The sequence below is a fragment of the Scleropages formosus genome, chromosome 4, assembly GCF_900964775.1.
Source record: "Scleropages formosus chromosome 4, fSclFor1.1, whole genome shotgun sequence".
In the NCBI taxonomy this organism is placed as follows: domain Eukaryota; kingdom Metazoa; phylum Chordata; class Actinopteri; order Osteoglossiformes; family Osteoglossidae; genus Scleropages; species Scleropages formosus.
Window position 1 is genome coordinate 32179006 of NC_041809.1, and position 17344 is coordinate 32196349.

At 46.2% G+C, this 17344-nt stretch overlaps 2 protein-coding genes across 5 annotated transcripts; one reads left to right on the forward strand and one right to left on the reverse strand.

Moving 5' to 3' along the window:
• The first annotated feature begins 264 nt into the window (after nt 1-264).
• On the forward strand, nt 265-10437 carry LOC108934444 (solute carrier family 22 member 5-like). 3 transcript variants are annotated; one of them, XM_018752287.2, is made up of 10 exons: nt 265-758; nt 3536-3639; nt 3894-4048; nt 4460-4631; nt 5994-6120; nt 7666-7763; nt 8060-8274; nt 8683-8865; nt 9638-9773; nt 9945-10437. In XM_018752287.2, the coding sequence occupies exons 1-10, from the start codon at nt 360-362 to the stop codon at nt 10018-10020; spliced, it is 1665 nt and encodes a 554-aa protein (XP_018607803.2). In that variant the 5' UTR covers nt 265-359; the 3' UTR covers nt 10021-10437. The 3 variants fall into 3 exon arrangements, with proteins under 3 accessions (XP_018607803.2, XP_029107158.1, XP_018607804.2); XM_029251325.1 differs by having other exon boundaries at nt 265-613; XM_018752288.2 differs by lacking the exons at nt 3894-4048; nt 4460-4631.
• Nucleotides 10438-10566: 129 nt separating this feature from the next.
• Nucleotides 10567-16589, reverse strand: LOC108934445 (solute carrier family 22 member 5-like). 2 transcript variants are annotated; one of them, XM_029251323.1, is made up of 10 exons: nt 15991-16589; nt 15070-15173; nt 14618-14772; nt 14220-14391; nt 13611-13737; nt 13026-13129; nt 11910-12124; nt 11636-11818; nt 11055-11190; nt 10567-10699 (listed from the first exon to the last, which is right to left on the reverse strand). In XM_029251323.1, the coding sequence occupies exons 1-10, from the start codon at nt 16381-16383 to the stop codon at nt 10618-10620; spliced, it is 1671 nt and encodes a 556-aa protein (XP_029107156.1). In that variant the 5' UTR covers nt 16384-16589; the 3' UTR covers nt 10567-10617. The 2 variants fall into 2 exon arrangements, with proteins under 2 accessions (XP_029107156.1, XP_029107157.1); XM_029251324.1 differs by lacking the exons at nt 10567-10699; nt 11055-11190 and having other exon boundaries at nt 11728-11818; nt 12028-12124.
• Nucleotides 16590-17344: the final 755 nt, after the last annotated feature.

Genomic DNA, 17344 nt, shown 5'->3' on the forward strand with positions numbered 1-17344 from the left:
TACTGTACTGCACTCGTACTGAACTTCACCATACTATACTGTGCTGCACCATACTGTACTTTACTGTACTCCACCATACTGTACTGAACTACACCATAATGTATTGTGCTGCACTGGCACTCAAACTGTACTGTGCTGCATTGTACTGTACTGCACTCCACCATACTGTACTGCACTCCACTATACTGCACTTATACTGTACTGAGCTCCACCGTATTGTACTGCACTGCACTGCCCTTCTGAGTCCCCTTAAGTTCACCGGGGTCACGACAGCCCGCCGAGCGCTGCCCTGCTGCTATTAAAGAGCACGTTCAGGACAGCGGCTCCGCGCACTCCCCGCCGGCGACAGCGGCACGACGATGGACGCGCCGAACTACGAGGAGCTCAGCGCCTTCCTCGGGGAATGGGGGCCTTTCCAGCGGATCGTCTTCTTCCTTCTCAGCCTGAGCATCGTCCCCAACGGCTTCACGGGCATTTCCATCGTGTTCGTGGGCGACACGCCGCCGCACCGCTGCCTCATACCGGCCAGCGCGAACCTGAGCGCGGCGTGGCGGAACAGCGCGGTGCCCCTGGAGGCGGCGAACGGCGTCACCCGCCACAGCCAGTGCACCAGGTACAGGCTGGACGTGATCAAGGCTTTCTCGGACAAAGGGTACCTGCCCGGCGTGGACGTGAACGTCAGCGATGTGCAGCAGGAGGGCTGCGCGGACGGGTGGGAGTACGAGCGAGGGACGTACGCGTCCACCATCGTGACGGAGGTAGAGGGGCGCGCGCGCGCTCAGTCGCGGGATGCTCCGGCGTTCCGCAAACCCCCTAAACGCACACGCTCACACTCACTGGTCTTACGTTTTTTAAAAAAACCTCCAAAGATTTGAACGTATTACAACACGCGCTGAAGTACACTTTGCGTTCACTGTTTTTTTTTTTTTCCCCCGAAACTAGGTAGCGGTGTGCAGTTATTCTAGCTCTGTCATCCCTTTTCTTGTGGTTCACTGACGGAAACAGTGACAGAGTAAGTACAGCGTAAACAAGCCAAATGAGTGAACATCTGATCTGAAAGATTTTAAAAACTAATTTGGCAAGAACAGTTAAATTAAGTAATACTTTCCCTGATACCTCAATAATCTATGTCCAGAAAAGGGGTGGACAGCCACTGGTACATGGGACTCCGGAGTTTTTTTCCCTCCATTTTTGGGACCGTTTTTCCTTTCCCGCCTCTCTTCCGCGACCAGCTGGCTTACTCTGCGCTCAGTGTTACTCTATCGAAAAGAGTTAAAAAAAATAATTGAACTTATATATGACAGGGGAATACCGTAGATAAATCGTATTTAAGTCTAAGACGCATGCAAATTACCGCGCGATGTATCCACGCGCAGCACGTACGTACGGTGAACCGCCATCTTTAAACGCGAAGTTTCCTCGCGCTCGTGTCGTTGGCGGGATTTTTACTTTGTTTGCCGCAGCTGCGTAACTAGGAAAAGTGGCAAATAAGTTGGAAATTTGTACAGAAATATTACTCAGACCACGTGCGTTATGCTCAACAAGGAAGAGCATTGTCCCCTAGTGTCCGGTCAGGCCCAGTGTATCACTTCAATTGAGCCTATGGCTCATATTAGCGTTACACTAATTCTCACGTTACACAAGTAATACACAAACTTAAAAAAAAAAAAAAAACAGCTCTTCGACTGGGGGAGGTTCTCCACATGCTGCTTCTTTAACCCTGCCAGCTTCACATTCTTTCACGCATCGGGCTGCATCTCCAAGGCGCCTACGTACAGTAGGGTTCTGTTCACCTGCCGTTGTACGAGCTGTGATTAAAAGTAGTCAAAGTACCCCTCACCCAGAATGGACAAGTGGTGGACTTTATGGCTACTACCTGTGCAAAGCAGTGAGTTAAACATAAACTTGATCTGTTTACTGGGTTAGTAGTGAGCAAGGTTTCTGTGAGTGTGTTTTGCATCTTTGCAGTAACACAAATCCAGTTCATTTTGTCCATTTTCAGAGCCTTTTTCAAATCACATTTCATTAACTACCCCATTTTTAGCTGAGCAGATAATTTATGCTAATTCATTCAGTTGATACATTTCTCCAAAGCCACTTCATCATTTACTCATTTCTACAACTCAGTAATTTTACTGGACCAATTTAGAGTAAGTACCTTGCTCAAGGGTACTACAACCAGAGGGGTGGTTGAACCTATAACTTTTGGGTCTAAAGGCAGCAGCTCTAACCACTATGCTACCAACTGTTCCAGAACATTACTAAGAACTTTATGGATTACTGTATGCCATAATTTGGCACCCTGTGGCTTCTGACTATTCCTGGGCATTCAAGAGACACAGGAAAAGATATTATACCCCCTGCATATTTTTCAATGACTCTATAGAAGGACCCAGTCAAACCACCAACATGAAGCCACAGAGAACAACACCCAGCATACATCTCCATGACCTGAGATTGACTACTCACACACACAATTTCAGAACCACTTGTCCCATACAGGGTCACAGAGCCTACCCGGCCACACAGGGCATAAGGCCGGAGGGGGAGGGGACACACCCAAGACAGAACACCAGCCCGTCGCAAGGCACCCCAAGCAGGATTCGAACCCCAGACTCACCGGAGAGCAGGACCATGGTCCAGCCCACTGCACCACCGCACCACTGCACCACCACACCCTCTCCCAACAAAAACCAAACCAGGCCTAAACCCACTAACAAAAACCAACCATCAAACTAAGCCCACCAACTCCAAACCAACAAACCAAGTATAACCCACCAACAAAACCAAACCAACAAAAACCAAACCAGGCCTAACCCACTAACAAAAACCAACCATCAAACTAAGCCCACCAACTCCAGACCAACAAACCAAGTATAACCCACCAATATAAACCAAACCAAGCCTAACCCAACAAAAAACCAGCTGCCAAACCAACCTACAATCAAAAACCATCCATTAGACTAAACCCACCAACGGCAAACCAATAGACCAAGCCTAACCCACCAACACAAAAACCAATTATGACACCAAACCATCAAACTAACCCCAACAACAAAAAAAAAAACAAATCAGTGAGGAAAGGAACCTATTCTGAGTCAATGCTAGAGATGCTGAAAGCTACAACAGATTGTTTGAAAGCGCTAACAACAGATGACTTTCAGAGCTGCTTCCAAAAATGGCGGGACTGTTGGAACATGTACGGCGAGCCAAGGGGAGCACTTTGAAGCTGACCGTCTCAGATTTGTATTATGTCTCGTACATTTTTAATAGGTACAGTGGTTTTATTTTATTTTTCGTCAGACCTCATATGTCAGCCCAAGCTGATCATTTTTTTCCCTTCCCCAGTAACAGGATTCTTAAAGATGTTTTTAGAGACCCTGTTCAAGTGAGAGGCCACTTCCTTCACTCCCAGGCCTAGACAGGCCTGTATCACTGAATGGTCATTCTGAATGCTGGCATCATCCTTGCTATTCAAAACACTTTTTTGTAGATGGGGACATTCCATGCTTACTATGGCCATATCTCTTTGCAGTGGGACCTGGTGTGTGAGGATGAATGGAAAACCCCTCTGACATCATCGATCTTCTTTGGTGGAGTATTGACTGGTTCCTTTCTATCTGGACAACTGTCAGATAGGTGATGGTTACCATCAACTGTACTTTCATCCATCCCATTAGACCAGTTAAATTTTGCAGCTAGAAGACTAGAGTCCTCCCTCCAGTGCTCATTAATCTATATTCAGTGATGATATACTACTATTGTCCAAATTAAAACAAAAAATTCTGATCTTTTAAATAAGTCACTGCAACATACATTCTTTCACCCTTTGCTAGTATATTCTACATTCATTATGTTTGTAGTACTGTAATGTCATGTTTTGTGTTCTCCAGGTTTGGGAGGAAACTTGTCCTCTTTGCAACAATGGGTGTTCAGACCATATTCATACTACTGCAAGTTTTCTCCACATCTTGGGTCATGTTCTGTGTGTTTTTCTTTATCGTTGGCATGGGACACATTTCAAACTATGTGGCAGCATTTGTGCTAGGTATTAGTGTGCCTGAAACTATTTACATTTATTCATTTAGCTGACGCTTTTCTCCACAGCAACTTACAATGTTAAGGTCACAATTATTACATGCTTACAATCATTTACCCATTTATACAGCTGGGTAATTTTACTGGAGCGATTTAGGGTAGGTACTTTGCTCAGGGGTACTGCAGGCGGAGGTGGGGATCAAACCTGCGATCTTTGGGTCCAAGGGCAGTAGCTCTAACAAAAGTCTCACTGAATTATGACAATGTTTAAAGTTTGAAATAAGAATTTCAAAAAGTAGCCTAGTATTTTGAATTAGAAATTAGTTTTTAAAATATCTGTATTGGCCCTGGCTTGATGTGTGTATGTGTCTGAGAATTGCTTGCTAAAGTGCTCTCTTGGTTTTTCCTTACCTACTAAAAGGAACGGAGATTTTAAGCCAGTCTGTTAGGATCATCTTCTCCACTCTGGGAGTGTGCATTTTCTTTGCCATGGGCTACATGACTCTTCCATTGGTGGCCTATTTTATAAGAGACTGGAGGACACTGGTGCTTGCACTGACTGTTCCAGGTTTCCTCTGCATCCCGCTGTGGTGGTAGGTGTGACACATGGGGTTTAATAAACCCAGTTATCATCATTCTACCCCTTAAGCAATGTTTTCATTCATTACTCATATTTGCACACTGTAACCATTTGCATTTATTCATTTAGCTGATGCTTTTCTCCTTACTGTTATTTACCCATTTATGCAGCTTGGTAATATAACTGGAGCAATTGAAGGTAAATGCCTTGCTCAAGGCTGCTGCTAGAGGTGAGGCTCAAACCTCTGAGTCCAAAGGCAGCAGCACTAACCACTGCACTACCAATTGTCCCTGCTTTTTTAAAAAAAAATTACAAGAAAAATTAAATCCTTAAATTTCTCCAGGGAAATATATTATATGGATGTAACATGTCAAAGTGTGTTGGGTTCATGCAGTGATCAGGAGGGGAGCAGCTGTATTTACTCTAAGTTTTATTCCTTCTCCCCAATATGGTAACCAAACAGTGAATCTCAGACTCACACTGGCTGAAACCACTTGTCCCAAGTGGGGTCATGGTGAACCAGAGCCTAACCTGGCAACACGGGGTGCAGGGAGGGGGAGGGGTTGAGGGGACACACCCTGGATGGGACACCAGTCCACTGCAAGGCACCCTAAGCAGGACTCAAACCCCAGAGTTGCTAGAGAGCAGGACCTGGCCAAGCCCTCTCCACCACCACACCCCCCTGAATCTCAGACTCACACACACACACGCTTTCTGAACCGCTTGTCCCATACGGGGTTGCAGGGAACCAGAGCCAACCCGGCAACTCAGGGCATAAGGCTAGAGGGGGAGGGGACACACCCAGGACAGGACGCCAGTCCGTCACAAGGCACCCCAAGTGGGACTCAAACCCCAGACCCACCGGAGAGCAGGACCTGGTCCAACCCACTGTGCCACCACACCCCCAAATCTCAGACTCTTCCTTGATAAACAAGCAACTACTTAGATTCAAGTAGAAGTTAAGACCAAAGGCCATAAGCCACTTAAGTCAAAGCTTTAACATAAAGGTCTGAAATTCTCTAATACACTTTAATTCCATCATTTAAACACAACCCCAGAAGTTCAAACTTCTGCTCCCATATGGTGTTCTCTCAAGCCTCTCTCACTCCAGGACACAAGTGAGGGGGATAAATAAAAAAAACAAACATAAAGCACAACCCAACTTCAGTCTTTTTAATGTTTTCGTTCTTTAGAATTCGCCACACCTAGTGCTCGTTTCCTCCAAAAATGACTATCCGATGTATGGCAGGAAGTGAGAGATATTGATGCAATATACTATTAAAACAGCAAGAGAAATTGCTTCACTTTGCAGGATGCTCTTCAGCATCCATCCATCTCACTATCTAAACAAACACTCCTGTTTGTCATATGGCAGGTTCATCCCAGAGTCGCCCCGTTGGCTCCTTTCCCAGGGCAGGGTGGAGGAAGCTGAGGCCATCCTCAGAAATGCTGCCAGGATGAACAGGGTCATGGCTCCAGAGGTCATCTTCCAATCTGTCCAGGTTCTGGTCACATTTTTACTCACAGTGTGCTTTGAAAATCCATCAGAACATTCTTGAATTATTGAAGCACAATGCATTTAGAGACAAGTTTTCTTCCGATACTGCAGATGGAATTCAAATCCAGAAGTCTGGTGGTAGTTTTTTTTAACTTTTTTTTCAAAGACTATAGTGCAATTACCACTAATAAAGATGAAAATTTGACAAACTGATCTTTCCGCTTCATATCACTTGGCTGAGAATAATTGATTTGTTTCAGGCATCTCGTGAAATGAAGTTAAGTCGGCTTAGCCGGTGTAGGCAAACTTGTTGAGGCGTAAGACTTTGTTATGTAATTCGAATTGTTCACATATTTTAGTGTTCATCTCTGAACTGGTGAAATCAATGTTTATTAGAGCACAATTGTGGTACTACATTTTCAAATATATCTGAATATAGTCAAAGTTGATTTATTTACTAATGAACTAAACTTATTTTTAGGTTGTAATGAAGTTGACATTTGTTGACTTGGATTCATGCAACAGTTGTATATTCCTGTTAACTAATATTATAAAATGATTCTGGGAGATATTAATACAGTAAAATCATTCAGACAAATATTTTGCAAGATCAGAGCACTTGACAGAGTGTTTACAGAAATCTTGGCTCTGGCCTGGGTCAGTCCCGTTGCAGGGAACTGTTGTCTAATGAGGTGTCTCACGGAAAAGTACCAGCAAGTTTTATTGAAGGACTTTGACCATCAGCCAGTTACTACAGCTGGGGATGGGATTTAAACCTGTGACCTTTGGGTCCAAAGGCAGCAGCTCTAACTACTACATTACCAGCTGCCCCCACTGGTAAATAACAAAAAGAGCCAATCAGTCCAGAAGCATATAAAGAGAAGCTGGAAAGAAATAAAACTGTCAAGCAGAAATCAGGAAATAAACCATGACAGCAACACATCTTAAATAACAGCTATCTATGTTCTGAGATCCTCCGACTCAGCATTCTGTTGATTTTCCTAATCATAATTAAATCTTGTTTATTATGAGTCATTAATTAAGTCCTCAGACCACACCTTGTCCTTGTTTCTCGATGAAGAACACTACACAGCTACCTGTGAGGGAGACATACTTTTACTTAGTTTCACAAAGCAGGATTTATAGTGTAAGTGAAGGCTGTTGGTACTTCTCAGATGGACCACATTGTGTGACATTCCCTGTGAATACCCTCAGCAGGTTGCCCTTGATGCAATTCTCAGTGACCAACATGTTTGAAAATTCATGGTCAAAATCAGTAATACAGATATGAGACTGGTGTGGATATCTTTTTGACTGTGTCATAATATTTTCAGTCTAGATTAATTATTTTGGTGGTGCCAAGCAAGATTTTTTAGCAGTCACGTAAGATCGATTGAATCACATTATGCTACTCCACCCTCCCCATCCAGACCGGCCTGCTCGCAGGGGGGGGTCGGACTGTTGACATTCTTTGTGCCGGTTCGGTTTACAGGCAACAGCTGAAGCAGCTTTTTGACCAAACGCTTCTGTTGTAACATGTGCGCCGTAGGCCGAGTCCAAGACGGAGAAAGTCAAGCCCCACAACATCTGTGACCTGGTGCGCTCCAGTAACATCCGCTTTATCTCCATCACGCTGGGCCTGGTATGGTGAGTGTCCCAAAATGTGTGCTGTTGATGGAAATCACGCTGAGGTTGGAAAGGTTCAAATCCAGTGTTTCCTATAACTTCAAAGTTGACTGGTAAGCAGCTACCTTTATTAGTGTGGCAGAAGTAATTCAACCAGACACGCTCCCAGTTTTAACGAGGTAATCGCTCGTGACTGGATGTACCTGGTTTTACGCTCTATGCGTTTCATTTTTGCGGTCAGTTGGAAAGACTCTCCATTGCAAAGGCTGTGGGGCTTGTCGGACGGATTTACAGAAGCGCGTCTCCACGTTTTCTAGGACAATACTGTCCATTGGATACTTTGCCTTGTCACTGAACACCTCCAATCTGCATGGGCACATCTACCTGAACTGTTTCATCTCTGCGGCCATCGAGGTCCCCGCCTACATCTCAGCTTGGCTCCTGCTGCGTTACTGCGCCCGACGCTACTGCCTCTTCTCCACGCTCTTCCTGGGTGGAGTCGTGCTGCTTTTCATTCAGCTCCTGCCCCAAGGTACGACCCACCTGAACTGGGAGGGTGGAGGAGCAGGTGCAGTGTGTAGTTGGGGGGGGGGGGCTGGGGTGCGTTTGCACTGTCCAAATTCCATGTGATTCGAAACACTGATGCTGAGGTGGCCCTGAACTAAAAAAGTAATAGTATCCCCACGTATGCTGCAACCAGGTACTTAAAATCTGAAAGCTCTGGGTAAAATCATTTTTGTGCTTTCAAAGTAAAACAAAGAGGATTTTAAATAAGCTGTAAACTTATTTTTAAGCTTAGTAAGACCTAATTACCTTGTGATAAAGTCTAAAACCAGTAAGTGTCTACTGGAAAACAGTTCCATGAGGAAATTCGCTTTCCTGGACAGATTTATCATAGTGGAACTTCTGTTACAGTTTTGTTGTTGTGTCCTGTGCACAGACCTGAATTTATTGTCCATCGCCCTGGAGATGCTGGGGAAGTTTGGCGTCACGGCGGCCTTCTCCATTGTCTACGCCTATACGGCAGAGTTATACCCCACCGTGCTGCGGAACACGGCTCTGGGCGCCTGCTCGATGGCCTCCAGAGTGGGCAGCATTTCGGCCCCTTACTTCATCTATCTGGGTGGGTGGCCGCCCCTCACGCTGCACGACGTCCATGCGTTTCGCTCCATCGGTTACGGCTTTTGGTGAAATCGCCGCAATGCATTCTGCACGCAATTGTTAGCGTATAAGGTTTCTCTGACCAGGGGCCTCATCTAGAGATTTGCCTAGATTACTTCCAACTCTAACATCTGAACACATGTGAATGTTGAGTGGGTAGTTGAGCAGCACAAGCATAAGGAGTAGTTTACCTGAATGATTAGCAGTACTAGGAAAGCTGGTAGTCTACTTGTTAGAGCTGCTGCTGTTGAATTTGAAGGTTGCAGGTTCAAATCTCACCTCTGGTTGTAGTACCCATAAACAAGGTACCTATCCTAAATTGCTCTAGTAAAATTACTCATCTCTGTAAAGGGGTAAATAATTAGAAGTAAATTAATATTGTATGTTGCTTTGGAGAGAAGTGTTGGCTAAATGAATAGAAAAATGTGTTTGCATGCAAATAAGTGATTTTTCAGGTTTCTAAATCTCAGTGCTGGTTTACAGTTATGCGTAAAGTGAAGAGAAACCATCCGCAGATATGGGCATGTAATAAAGAAGGGGCTAGAACTAGGGCGAAAACTTATTTGTTCAGCGTAGGCTCCCTCCTTCAGTAGAAACCACTTAAGTCGGAAAGATTTTGGTAAAATGCTACACGTGTACAATATGTGTAATAACCTTTTCCAGCATTTGGAGGCCTTTTTTACAACGGTCTAACAAAATTTGCATATTTTCCTGTCCTCTGCTGTGTCACACAGGCAAGTATAGCAAGTTTCTGCCTTACATCATAATGGGGAGCCTCACCGTCGTCTCCGGGCTGCTCAGCCTGCTGCTTCCTGAGAGTCACCAGCAGCCCCTTCCTGAGACCCTCGACCACATGCAGAGGATTCAGGGGTAAGGGTTGCTGTGTGACCCTGTTCTTCTACAGCTGTCCCATATTACACCACCTTCTGTAGTCTGTGTATCCTAGCAGTTTGGTCTTGGCGCCTAATCGCCATTGACCTAGTGTGTATATCAAACCTGTGCGTTACGTGCAAGTTTCTCACTTCATGTTCATCTCCTCAGGTGCAAAAAGAAACGAGGATCCAGAAATGTGTCCATCGGTGCAGAGGAGGAAGTGAAGATCTCAGAAACATTATGATATCTGCCACTATGTACCTGTAATTTGCTTAGACGGTTTTGTAAAAAATACACTTTATATGAAAACGAATACATTAAAAAGAAACCCTAATGTTGATTACCTTTCAATAATAGCATTTGAAATACATCATTTATTTGGATTTGTCATGTACAGTAACTTTTTAAAAAAATGTTTGTTAGACACAGGTTGCGCAATTCCTGTCCGGTTTAGCTAGTAACTACAGTACATCTTAAATTTAAACAAGAAAAATCTGTCATACTATTAAATCAGATTTCTCCAGTTCATTTGTACAGTGTCTATGAATGTTGTGCTAGTAATAGTTTACATTTAATAGAAACAAACTGGTCGTACTACATCCCCCTTTACATAAATGGAGTGCGTTATATTGCTAGTAAAGTTAGTACTGAACGACCAAGGAAAAGCTTACTTTTTCAAAAAAAAAAAAAAAAAAAAAAAAAAAAAAAAAAGACTTTATAAAACTTTCCCACCAGTTACACCAACAAATTAGTCTGTGTGCTTGTACAGTGTGTGTGTGCGTGTGTGTGCGTGTGTATATATAAAAAATGTTGGAAGTGTAGAGAACTGCTCATGCTGTAATTACAGCTGAATGCCGGGGGTGATTTTGTTTCTGTGTTGTTCCCTTGTTGAAGGTTTCTTGGACAGCCACCCACACTGCATCCTAATGGTACATTTGATAAAGACAAAGAATTATTTTTTTTCCATAATCCTCCCATAGGAATTGAAACCTACACAAAATTACTAAATTTATAATGCTTCTAGCAATCATTGTATTCTTGCCTCTTACATCTTTGAGATATGCAAAATCTGCACTGGATGCACACACTTTGTGAATATGGGAAAAACACGAGGTCATAAGCCATTTACAATACATCTTAGTCTTCAGTGTGACCTATATGTCAAAGTCCATACAAAAAAATGTCAGAAAAATGGAGTGTAACAGCTTTCAGTAGTTAGGTGCATTTTATCAAAGGTTGAGTGCTGCTTTCCAGTCTATGCTGTAAACGGTCACTTACTGGGTACATGTGTGCATCTGCTCAATGGTCTCCGGCAACGGCCGTCTGAAACTCTCCGGAAGAAAGATGGTGGTTGCCGCTGACACAACAGCAAGACTTCCCAAAAGAATATAGGGTAGGTACTTGTAGTATGTGCCTGCCATGAAAGGAGAAAGGAATTTGCACTTTGCGTGTAGGCGTGTGTTTTGATCTGCATGCCAAATCAGCCTTTTCATATTCCACAGCGGAGTGTGATTTTTTTTTTTTTTTTTAAATTTAAGAGGCTCCGTATACGATGTGCTTGGTGATCGCAACATCCGATCAATCACTTCGAGCCAACTGATTTTTCCTGTAATGTACAGGTTACAGATCCAGCCCCTTAACCACGAACTGCGCCGATTCATTATTGTCCTGTGGCTAGGAAATGCCTGTGTTCCCCATTCTACATTACAACCTAATCCATCTAATCTCTTTGTTACATCCCAGAATAAGCCAATCAAGCCCCAATAGTGCAGATAGACAGACGCACATTACATATACTATAGTACTACAGCCTGACCATGTGTATTCAGTCACAAGGAGCTTAGCATAAGGGCTCTTACCTAAGTGGATGAAGTAGGGAGCGATGGCGCTGCCCACCCGAGACACTGTGGCGCAGGAGCCCACTGCCGTGTTCCTCAAAACGGTAGGGTACACCTCGCCCGTGTAGGCAAACATCAGGGCTGTCCCCGTGGCCATGCCGAACTTCCCTAACATCTCCAGGCCAATGGCGAGGGAAGGGATGTCTGGAAACGGCAGAGACGCACAAACTTTAGGCTTTTAGGGCAACGTATAATTAGAGGCTTGAACCGGACAGAAGGGAACACCATCGCTAACCAGGTGGTACAAGCTGGATGAAGAAAAGCACGCCTCCACCAAGCAGCATACTGAGGGCGGAGCACAGCCTTCTGGGTAAGTGCTGAAGAGACAGCCAGCTGAGAATGTAGGCTGGCACCTCGATAGCAGCTGAGATGAAACAGTTGAGGTATGGGTCTCCATGGAGATGGGATGTGTTTAAGGACAAGCCAAAGTACCCCATGCTGAGAGTCCACCTGAAGATAAAGAGCCACACAGTCAGTTAAAAATATTGAACACCTATAACTCTCAATCATCCCATGAATTTAAGAGATTTGTAAGGGATAACTTTTCTTGATGCATTGGCTAGAAATACACTGCATACCAAATCAAACTCTTTAAGTAAAAAACTAAGTAATAATGAAGTGCACCCCAACCCCCACCCAACAAATGACATTGTTTAATATGCAGCTCTTGCTGTTGCATTAATTTCAGGATCAACAGTAGATGTTATATGAAGTGCATGCAACTGATATGTCTGTTTTAATGTTGCTGGTCTTTTTTCAACATGTTGCATAAGGGTTTTGCATGGGTAATAACAGAGGGCATGCAGTCATGGAATATTTGATCTTACATTTATTCATTTAGGTAATGCTTTTCTCCATAATTACTAATAATGTTAAACTTCCAACACTTATTTATACAGCTGGCTGATTTTACTGCAGCAATTTTGTAGTAAGTACCTTGTTTGCAGGTACTACAGCTAGGGAGGGGATTTGAACCCACAACCTCTGGGTCCAATAGCAGCAGTTGTAACCACCATACTACCAACTCCTCTATGTCCTTTACCAGAACAGTTAATTCATCTGTTTAACGTTTAAACTCTTGCTGTTAAGTGTCTTCGAATGGACCTTATACAGTATATGTACTACTTTACACCATGCAGTTTAGGAATTTATTCCTGAATCACGTTGCCATTAACCGCAGTGCTGCTGTGAGGAGAATAAGAAAAGGAGGTGAACAAACAGTGATTTCCTGCACAAAATAAAGCGCAAGGAGCAGATGTGCTCTGCTGCTCAGCAGGGTCAGAGGTTGAGGGGGCGAACGCACGACAGATGTTAGCCCTCTGAGGGGGGTCTACAGCCTTTGGATGCTCACCACACAAGAAACAATATAAGTGTGGTGTTGCGGATGTTGCTGGTCCTCAGAAGGTCCAGAAAGCTATAGGTTTCCCCTTGTGTAGATTTCTGTTTTTCTTCCCCCTACAAAACACAGCATTAGTGTCACATTCAAGACACTCCGACCCTGGAGTGTCCATCCACACTGAGGTCCCGCCAGAAAGTTTCCTGCAAACTGCTTTAGATCTCAGCAGAAATAACAGTTCGGTCATGACAGTTAAGCAATGGGGATATCAAACACTGGCGGTTGGCGACGTACATCCCGGTTGTTCGGCACGTGCTTCGGGAAGAGCCTTTTAATTTACCATACAATTTGCGCTGTAGAATCAGTCTCTTTATTTACTTCACTTCTTCGAGGCTATAACAACTATAACAGCACACTCATGTGCAATGCATCAATGTGCTTCTGTCAGAAACTGGGTGGAATAAACTCATCAAAAACTAATTTCATCTGACTTCCGTTAGCTTAAAACCAAAAGCGTTTTCAGGAATCTTTCCCAGAAAAAGTTCAGTTCAAGCCGCACAGTAAACTGTCGGCATCGCATCTTTATTCCCAGCTGGTTACCTCCACGGTGGTGAAGATGATCTCCGGTGCTGGGACCCGGTTCCTCTTGGCAGCCATCCTTAAGATGGCCTCGGCTTCCTCCACCCTTCCCTGGGAGAGGAGCCACCGGGGTGACTCTGGGATGAACCTGCCCCAGAGACCAGCCTCACAGCAGTCAATCTTTCATGGATGAGTCAAATACTTCAAACTGACTGTACTGACATTTATTCATTGGCTCACACTTTTCTCCAGAGCAGCTTGCAACATTAAGGTATTTATTATTTATCCATTTATACAGTTGGGTCATTTTACCAGAGCAATCCAGGGTTAGTACCTTGCTCAAGGGTACCAGGTTAGAGATGGGATTCAATCCCGCAACCTTTGGGTCTAAAGGCAGCAACTCTAAACTCCACGCTACCAGCTTACTTGCTTTATTTAGAGAACAGAAGAAAAGCTTTTCAAAGGAAATGGATGCGAGTAGATTTTTGCTGCCGATGATCACCGATGATGATCTGAAGTCGTCTTTCAGTCCTACCAGTGATGCTATATGAAAACAAAGCAACGCTCAACTAATCGTGCGTCGCAAATGGCCACGGATGGAATATTTCGCTAAATATCAGTCCTCCGTACCACCAGAGGGGGATGTAGGCCAGGCCAGGAAGAGACAGTGCGACCAGGAGCATCCTCCAGTCTCTGATGAAGAACGCGATGAGGGGGAGCATCATGTAGCCGAAGGCGAAGAACAGGCACACTCCTAGAGAGGAGTAGAGGACGCGCGCGGATCCCGTTAGGATTTCCGAGCCTGCGTAAGAAGAGAGCGCAACCGTCATGCCAGTCAATCGCGCTCCATTGTGAGCAGCTGCAGTGTCTAACGATCGCTGATGTGCTCTGAGGAATGTGTTTGGTAGAATCCGTGTCTGCTTATGAAGATCTGAGCGAGCGATGAGTGCGCTGTGCGTAACGCCGAGCCCAGTTCACGGATGGCTGAAAACAATCGAAGCGGTGAGATAGGAGACGGCCAAGCGTACCGAGCACGAAGGCCGCGACATAGTTCGATATCTGTCCCAGGCCCACGATGAAGAAGATTACGGAGAACACCTCCCAGGAAGGGGAGAAGACCTGGATCGCCGTGAAGAGCGTTTGCACCGCCATGGTCACAAAAAAGACCGGCTTCCTTCCAAACCTGCGCACAGCCCAGGGGAGAGAGAGTCACGCCCACATCCCTCGCGTTAACATGAACGTGTGCCCCCATGCGGAGCGCGCGCCAAGCCGGCGGAGAGCCGTGCAGCCGGACGCACGAGAGAAGACACGCAGTCCAAGCAGAAATTTACCGCTAGTGTCGCGGGCAGCACCCAGTTACTCAGCGCACCAGACCGGAAGGCGCCGCAGTGCGTTTGTCTGGTCGAGCCCCGTATCTTAACGGGGCAACAAGACCTTGGTGCTCATTAGGAAAGGTCCGGGGGAGTCCGCTCCAGTTTACCGGTCTGAGATCTGCCCGGAGAAGAAGGACCCGCACAGCACGCCCATGAAGTAGATGGATGACGTGAAGGGCTGCTTCCAGTTGTCTCCGCAGACGAGGTCAAACTACAAGGGGAGGAGGAGGGCTCACGGTGAGGTGGGCAAGCTGACGCGAGAGATCCGAGAAGAGTTAAAATCATGGAGACCTATGACAAGCTGTGAAAAGTGGTTTAAACCCGCTCCGGATGTTCCGTCTTTCGTTACATACATTCAGACCCATTTCATATTCCTCCCTCTCCCCTCTCTCTCAGTGCGTTTCCACAAAGCACTGGCACAATAACCACGCGTGCGATGACTGGGCCAGTCGCCTTTTCACAGCAATGGGAGTAGCTGCGAATTATATAATACATGGGTGGACAGAAGATAAAGTGTTAAAACTGAACAAATGAAGCCCAAGGCAAACAACGTTACTAATCCCGTCACGGCACCAAGTTCACTGGTGACGCTGATCCTGCTGTACAAAGGTGCTGGACGACCTCAATGAACGAATGCGATAACACGACACGCGAAGGCTAATCGGATGGGAAACTCGAGAGAGTCTCCCGTCCAGGAGGACCCTCGTTTAGATTTGCACAAAAAAAGATGTTCTACATCATTTGCGCATGGATCGAAGCTCTGTACTGAGGACTTTAAGCTGTACCATGTTAATCAATAACCCAGAGGTTAATGTGCAACTTTAAAAAAATTATTCGGTGAAGACGAAAGTACGGACAAGTCGATGGACTCTCAAACTTTCCCGCAACTTCTTCTTGTAATGCGAGACTAGCATACGCCAGAGGCTCTACATGCTAGGAATAAATGCCCAGCTGATGCTTTTATTTCCCAATGTCTATGGAGGGGGTGTGTCCGGTGCCCTGGGCGGTCAGTTCACGGGGGCGCCTACCTCAGTGACCAGGGTGGACTGGTATATCTCGCCGCTGTACACCCAGCCGTCGACGCAGCCCTCCAGTTCCACATCGGTGACGTTCACCTCCACCCCGGGGGTATAGCGAAGCGCCGAGTAGTTCGCGATCGCATCCAGACGGTACCTCCTGCAGGGAACCGCCTCCTCGCGGCCGTCCGCCGGCCGAGTGGGGATCGCCGCTCTCCGCCACGCCTCGCTCAGGTTGGCGCCCTCGGGGATCCGGCAGCGGTGCGGCACCGCGTCCCCCAGGAATATGATGGAGAAGGCGCTGAAGCCGTTGGGCACCGTGCTGGCGCAGAGCAGGAAGAACACGATCCGCTGGAAGGGCCCCCAGGTGCCCAGGAAGGCGGTCTCCTTCTCGTAGTCCCTCATGCCGACTTTGGCTCCTCGCAGGGGGAGGGGGCCTGTTTCGGTGCGAGTCCTCAGATTAGAAAGGGCCGAAGAAGAGAGATGCCATCGGCTGCTGAACTGTCCTGCCTAGCAGCGGGCGCTCCGCGATTACACATTAACTCTGCCGATAGCAACAACCGACACCGGCTCGGGGAAAGGCCGGCGAGCGCACTGGCTGCGTTTCTCTCTCGGCGCGTTTTTAAACAGCCCCTCGCTGCTCGAGTGCCAAGGCGCGCTCTTCCAGATCCGCCCCAGGCGCTCGCCGCTCAGCCGCGGCCGCAGACGGAAAGGGGGGGGGGGGGTTCGGCCAAGCAAAACCTCTGTGAGACTCAAAGCCGCGCTTTAATTTGGAGAGGTTTAATTCAAAATTACTTTCCTCGCTTATGCAAGCTCAGCATTGGCGAGCAGTTACAGTGTGTACTAGTAGAGCAAAACAGTTGCAGGCGCTGAGGTTTCAGTGAATGGCAGCTTCTACATCGCGGAACGTGAACAAGATCCCTTCTGGTTGTGGGGTTAACGCACCAGTACTGACGTGCCCTCACCGCACCATTTGTTCTCTCACTTTATGGCAACGGCCCTTGTGCGTTTTTCCTTATTCTAGTGTGAAAGATGCACTTGAAAACATTGCAAAAATATTGTTGTTCGTCCCTCTGTGTCACGGAGAAAAAGTTCCGAAACACAATACCAAATATTCAATTGTAAATACACACACACACGCACTTTCAGAACCGCTTGTCCCATACAGGGTCACGGGGAGTCAGAGCCTAACCCGGCAGCACAGGGCCTAAGGGGGAGGGGATACACCCAGGATGGGATGCCAGTCCATTGCAAGGCACCCCAAGCGGGACTCGAACCCCAGACCCACCGGAGAGCAGGACTGTGGTCCAACCCACTGCGCCACCACACCCCCCATTGTAAACATTAATGCATAAATTGTACTTTT